We start from the raw sequence: 6,959 nt of genomic DNA, 5'->3' as shown, positions 1-6,959 counted from the left end.
TCAGCAGGATTTCATTAGCACATCTACCCCAGTTCTCCCCCTACTTCAGCTTATGGCTCTGAATGGCCACTGCTGTGAATAGCATTGCTCAGTACTGCTTCAGAAAGCAGAAACCACACTATATGGCTGGGAATCCTCCTTCTATTCAAGTAATCCCCCCCTCTTCCGACTTGCTCTTGGAGAAGGCAGCAAACTTGTAGTTCTATACTTCACAGTCATGCAAACAGCACTGTCATTCTCACTTTTAAAACCAGATCAAAGAAAAGCAGCACCCAGGCAATTTGTATTTTCCACAGCAAATCTCTAGCTACAGAGCATACTACATGTGGCCTTATTATTTCTGCAATCAGAAAAGTCTTAGGTTAATGCTAACCCATTTCACACTAGATGAATCATGCTTCACAATCGGATACTTAGACATTAAAGAACCTAAATCCCCCTCAACCTAATGAATACTACTCATCTCAGCAGCCAAGATTCCAGTGGTACAGACACGGCATTCCTCTGTCTAACCGTGGTCTCGTACACTACTCTGAGCAATGTTAATTATCTTAGCTGATGTTTTTGTCAAAATAGTTCAAGAAAAAAACAAAAATCTTTCCAACAACTCCATATGCATCATTCAATAGGATCACAAAACATCAGTAGTCTAAAAAACCAGACTCATCTAGTATTAGAAATGCAATATCATGGTTAAGCCAGTTTGTCTCCCTGAGTTATTGGGGGGGGAAAAAAAAATACATTTACAAACTGAAGCATAATTTCTATGGTAGTTTGATGGAACATTTTGCTTGAGTTAAATATAAAAGTTTGAGTTCCACAATTTAACATCACTCAGAGCACAGACAATTTCAGAGCAGTGTATCACCAAATCTGTGAATATAAAAAAAAAATGTTTTGAACAAACAAGAGATATTTTGGTAACACTGCTACAGAGAAACTGTTCTCATGGTTAAAAAACCGATACCAACCTAAACATCTCCATTTTAAGATTACATTTCATAAGTCTGTCTTCAAGCAACAACACATATATTCTACACAGTGGTTCAGTGATTAATCCCCCTTGCTAATCAGTATTATACAGAGCAGATTAGAACCAAACTAGTATGAGAATCACTTGAGCTAATAAGGAGAGACTTAAAAGGAGCTCTTATAGTCAAATGCTTTGCTTGGTCCAGTAAGGACATTAAATACCCATTTTCATTTATTGAATCTTAACTATTCAATCTATGCTGATTTCAATAAGTCCTAATCACATAGTTGGCACTTACTAGGTCATTCTGCCTTAGTGAGCAAATGTTCACTAACTTCTGTATCAGCCAAACGGAGAATCCAAGTGAATCTGAGAGAATCCAAGCGGAAGACTAAGCTAAAAGATGAAGGATTGTATCACTGATTTCTACATTGCTTTTAAGTACCACTGCAGCTATCACACCTAGGCCAAATACCTGCTTTTATGGAGGGATGTCATGTAACATCTCATCAGCTCTGTTAGTAAGTATTAACTAGCTTGGTCTAAAGCAAATTAGAAACAGAGACAAAAAAGACCAACCTGTCTTATTCCCCCATGGATCACACCTTTAGCACAAGTTTGTGTTAGCTGTAGCCCCAAGTCCATGTTCGTAATGACAAGTACACAGTTTTGCAGAACTAGTACAACTGTGTTGTACTTTGGAGGCAATTACAATTTACTGCATCTTAACTCTAACACACTGCATTTATGTGCCTCCTATACCACTAAAGCACTTCAGGTGCACCCACAACCTTGTTTTAGACATTCTATATACAGTGATAGAATTCGAAAACTCCTTTATTTTTCAAGACTGATGAGACAGAAGATATCTAGCCTATCTAGTAATTCTCAATGCATCCATTAGCATGCAATACTAAAATGAAACCACCCATCCTTTCTTTCTCCTCCTTTCCTTAGCTGAAAATGAGACATCTTACCCAGCTATACCCACCTCTAAAAACCTTTTCTGACAAAAATTTACAGTTTCTCAAATGGTCCCACTTGGTACAGTTGAACCTGGTGGTAAAAGTTACTCAAGCTATCAGGTGTCACATTAGGTAGAGCTTCAGTTTGGCTTCAAATTTATCTCCTCCGTGCTGAGTGGGCAGGTAGCATGTTGTCTCTATGCTTTTGGGATTTCCTCAGGCTTTTACAGTTGCTCTGATTAGTTCTATCAGTATCAGTGTGACACCACACTAACACCACTTGCTACACCTAATGTATTATTTAAACAACTTAGTTTTTTCCTCCAACAGACAAATACCCAGGTTGCGAGCGTTCAGTTCAAAGTACAACCCCCACTTGGTTGGCTTGGAAACATGCTGTGCCTTCTGCGACTTGAAATTACAGATTTGCTCAGCAGCAAAGCAGACAAAAGACTTGCTCATTCTTAATGTGATGCTTTGCAGGGCACTAAGTTGTTAATGCGGGGACTGCTAAAAAAAGAGTTTGTGGGTCTCCAAAGTACAGGGAGTTCATTCACTTAAAATAATAAAAAGCAGCTGCTCCCTCTAAATTATCCTAAAGCAAATACTTATTTATTCATAGAATGATTAAAGTAGAAATCTGTATTAAAGTAGAAATATGCATTTTCAAAAAAAAAACAAGCAAAAAGGAACTCTTCTTTTTGTAATCTCCCATTTCGTTCTGAAGGGTTGACATCGTAACTTATAATGGAACACACAATTGAAAAACCACGTGCTTCTTGGTGAGGGTAATGGAAAGAAATAGCCTATTAATACTGCAAGTCTCTAGCGCCTGGGAATTTGTAGCAGACTATTTCATTTCAGTATTTCATAAGGAGGTTATGTATGCTCTAGAGAGTTAGACTATCATATATTATTTCCATAAACAATCAGAAATTATCCTCAAGATTCTGCACACATTGCTTCCCCCTCTAAAAATCTCAAGACACTTCAAAGATTAAGCTTCACAACACACTTCAGAAAAAATACAAATATTTCCCTTTCAGTACTGTGGCAGTTAGAAGTTGACTCATTCAAGGTCATAGAATCTGAAAAAGGAATCCACATCTCATTTCTTAATCTTAGTTCTTTCCACCTTTTAAGATTATATTTGTTTAAAAATACCTTCCTAAAAGTGACACAGTATTTATAGCTATGCTATGAAAACAGATTTCAGTTCTGCACCAGAAAGTTTCAATTTTTATTTTTCTTATATAACTGATGCATTATGAGAATAGAGTATCAAAGTGATCAGAAATTGGAAATGGAAAAAGCAATGTAGAGAAACGTTCACAAAATAGCTAGCACTTACCAATGCTTTCAAGCTTTCATACACTTATTACTACATTGACATTTTGGGGGAATTGAGGGGTTAAACTCCACTGGCTCCTCATTTAATCTCCCATAACTAACACCACACACAAAAAAAAATCTAGAGAACAAAAGATAGCCTTAGGGAATTAGGCAGAAAACCATTCTCCAGGAGCGAACAAAGAGAGAGAAGATATCCCAGGTTACACAGGGATCTGTATAAATCTTGAACTCTAAAATATTCGCCTTGTGTGTATGTTGCTTCTGCTTTAAGCCTTTGCTCAAACTGCTGAAGAAAAATCCTTCACAGTGTCAGACACCTCTAGGAATGCTAAGCAAGCCTGGGCAACAGATGAAGACACTCTAACCAGGAAACCATCTCAAAAAAGAAAACTGCGGGATGGAGCATCCTTCAACTGAGGAGGAGAGCTTGATGCCTTAAGGTGCTTCCAATGCGAGCAAGATGTCGAAGACACAGCTTTCTAAAGTGGTTACAGCACATCAGCTGGAGTATTGTAGAAATGATTCCATTCAGATTTTCTTGGAAGCTATAAATTTTTATACTGTAACACACGCAACTTAACCCCTAAAACTCCAACAGAATTAAATGCCAAGTGGGCAATTCTGGAACAAAAGGAAAAAAGAAAGCTCACACTTTCCACCACATACAGAATAGATGCAGCAGCACATCAGAAAATACTGTACTAATGCATACTAGCCCTGACCTGAAAAGGTTACCTTTGAGGGCAGAGCAGATGTGAGTTCATGTCTATTCAGCTTCTTGTCACTGAGACTATCAGGAAAATACTGCCAATTAACATCAATTAACACACCATCTGCACTGTGAGCAAAATCAATCTGTTTAGAATAACCAAGAACTACCATATACTATACATAAACACTATACATGCCGTAATTATTTGAACAAGCAGAAAGCTTAGAAGCTACTACATCAAACCCCACACCTGTTGGTTGGAGATCTTCCCAGATGAAAAACTGGAATTTCACATCAATTATTTACCAAGCTTTTAGGAATGGAAAATTGTATTCAGACGCTGAAAACTATTGAATGGCACACATCATTAATGTGCATCACAGTGACAACTGTGAGGGGCAAGTTTTGGATCTAATAATTCATGTGCTGCTAAAAAGTAGCTGCTGCCCAAAGGAAAATATGCACTAGTTTCTCTCATCAAGTACACCACATGTAATGCTGGGTCTTCACAAAATTGTCAGCAATTTCATAAGAGGTTTTACATTCTGTTATGATGAAAAGGTAACACTTTTTCATATCCCATATCAGTTTCAGAAAGCTAAAAGAGTATGCTCTGAAAAGTTGTAGACAAGAAAGGGTAAATGGCAAAATAGCTGTCTTAGTAAAAAGCAGGGTTTTATTGACCAAAAACTACTATTTCTCTTCTGATTTCTCAAACAGGTAGATGCTTCAAACCATTTACACACAAAGGCTTGAAAACAGTTCCCTCATCCTATAATCCACGAGTGCTGCAAACATTCTCAATTTCTTTCTATTTAATGCCTTCAAGTTTATTTTCCTAGTTAATAATTACAAATAAATTTCCCCAACCCTTCTGAGGCTGCAACACTTTACATAGGCACAAAACCAAAAGGAAGTACTACATTACTCATGCTCAAGGACTTTGTAGGCTCTATGTACTCTAATAGTGTCCAGGTTTGAGCTGATTAAAGCTATTTCTACTCCAAAATAGGATTTTAACTGCTGGTAAGTCTTAGGCAACTTATGGTATCTCTGGAATACACAGTAAATCATCACAGAATCAAATAGAGTAAGGAAAAACAGTCCACCAGTTGACAGCTTCTCCTCTAGTCATATTGAATATACGGATTTTACTTGTTTTCTTCCCCCTTCCCTCCCTCCCCTTTCTGGTGGGAAACGCAAAGCACAGTGTAGGGAGAATAAGCAAACTGGACATTAACAAGACAAGGTAGCTTAGCAAAACCATTTTGACCAGCAGCATTTTGAAAAACAGCCTTTCCAGGAGCTTACTAGAAAGGGAATGCAATAAAGAAGAGAAATCCTGTTGTCTTGAGTGTTTCCCAGTGCTTTCTGGGATCAGTCTTGATTCACTTTCCACTTCAGCTATGTTCCTCCAGAGCAAGTTAACAAGTATAACCAATCCCTGGAGAAAACAGTATACTTTCACTGTCAATCCTTCCTCTCAATTGCTTTTCCAGGACACAGACCAAGCATCATTTTCATAGGAACTGAGAGCCCACAGTCCCTGCTAATTTCCAGGAGAATTTCGGTTTCACAGCTCAGCCTCTCTCCTATTATCACACTGAATCTTAATGAGGCAAATACTCAGGTAAACTGAAATACATTGAGATTATATTGGTTGAAGAGAACTACACTTTGCTCTAAAGATTTTCAACACTTACGGAGGATGTCCCTAAAGAACCAAGGAAGCATATATTTGAATTGCTTGTAAAGATAATAATAAATATTCACATTTTATGTTCCTGTGTTTGCAGATTAAATGAACAAAAAGTGGGCTTTAATCACGGAACACTCCGATCATCTCCATTGTCTCACTTCAGAGAAAAAACTTCCTTAGAAAAATGCATTAAATTAATGTAGTATAAACCAGATGGCTTTAAAATTTAAAAGCTAGTCCTTCAGGAAATGACTGAAGAGCTCTTTACTAACCTCAGCTACTCTTTCCAGAAGCGGTTCCAGCCAGTGCTCATTGCATTCACAGTGGCTATCCAGGAAGGTCAGCACTTTTGCTTGTGCTGCATCTGCCCCTCTGACACGGGAACGCATCAAGCCTGAAAAGTAAAGATAAAAAGTTTTAAGTACTCACTGGGGAAAATAATCAACAGTAGTGAGAAACTATTGCATTCCAAGTTAGTCATTAATTAAATTACTCTAACTCAGACAGGACAAAGACACAAGTTCCATTATCAAGATGAGATACAACAACTGAGTTAACAACTCAGTGAAACTGAGAAAAAGTACCTTTTCTAGAAAAGTAATACACAAGTACAGCTGTGTCTGCATTACAGTAAATGGTATTTATACTGATAAACATTACTCAAGATCAGTCCTGAAAACAAACACCTTTCCTACAGTTTTATCATAGAACTGAGGAAAGCACCATCCTTAACTTAACCTCCTCACCTTTCCGCCACCCCCCTCTTAGTTCCGACCACAGCCTGTCTATTCTTCAACTTCTTCCAGAAACAGCCATGCTTTGTTAATTCATGTTTGTGAGGCTTCCTCCCACCTCTTCCAGCTGTCTTTCCCCTGTGATTCTTGCAATTACCTTGTTTTGTAGTTTATTTGGGTTTGTTTTTTTTAATCTTATCTTGAAAAGTTTTCTTTAGGAAGAAATTTCTGGTAAAGCCAAAAGGTTCTTCTCTACACCTCAATTACACAGATCCCCTCACTGATTTACCCTGTCCCTTTCCATCCTTCCCTCTCTTTTAGTATTTGTTCACTGGATGACCTCACTGTTCCTTAATTTCCCTTGCTATATATACACATATACCCCATTATGTACTTAAATACAGAATACTAGCAAGCTTCCTCACATTCTTTTGCAAATTTCCTCCCTCCTTTTCTTTATTACTATTCAAAATTTATTGATTTCATTGTCACTCAAGACCAAAGCCAAGTAATTAGTTTTGGG

General features: G+C 37.7%; 1 protein-coding gene across 1 annotated transcript in view; it reads right to left on the bottom strand.

Moving 5' to 3' along the window:
• Positions 1-6,959, bottom strand: part of GALNT2 (polypeptide N-acetylgalactosaminyltransferase 2) — a gene marked incomplete at its 5' end in the record, with an annotated part of 29,747 nt that overhangs the window by 20,387 nt on the left and 2,401 nt on the right. The window contains one exon of the mRNA XM_010190219.1: positions 5,975-6,096. Within this exon, the coding sequence (XP_010188521.1) occupies positions 5,975-6,096 (122 nt within the window). The remainder of the gene's footprint in view (positions 1-5,974; positions 6,097-6,959) is intronic.

The sequence above is a fragment of the Mesitornis unicolor genome, unplaced genomic scaffold (genome assembly GCF_000695765.1).
Source record: "Mesitornis unicolor isolate BGI_N332 unplaced genomic scaffold, ASM69576v1 scaffold36048, whole genome shotgun sequence".
Taxonomy (NCBI): Eukaryota; Metazoa; Chordata; class Aves; order Mesitornithiformes; family Mesitornithidae; genus Mesitornis; species Mesitornis unicolor.
Note: the sequence above shows the minus strand (reverse complement) of the source record. Positions and strands in the feature narration are given on the sequence as shown.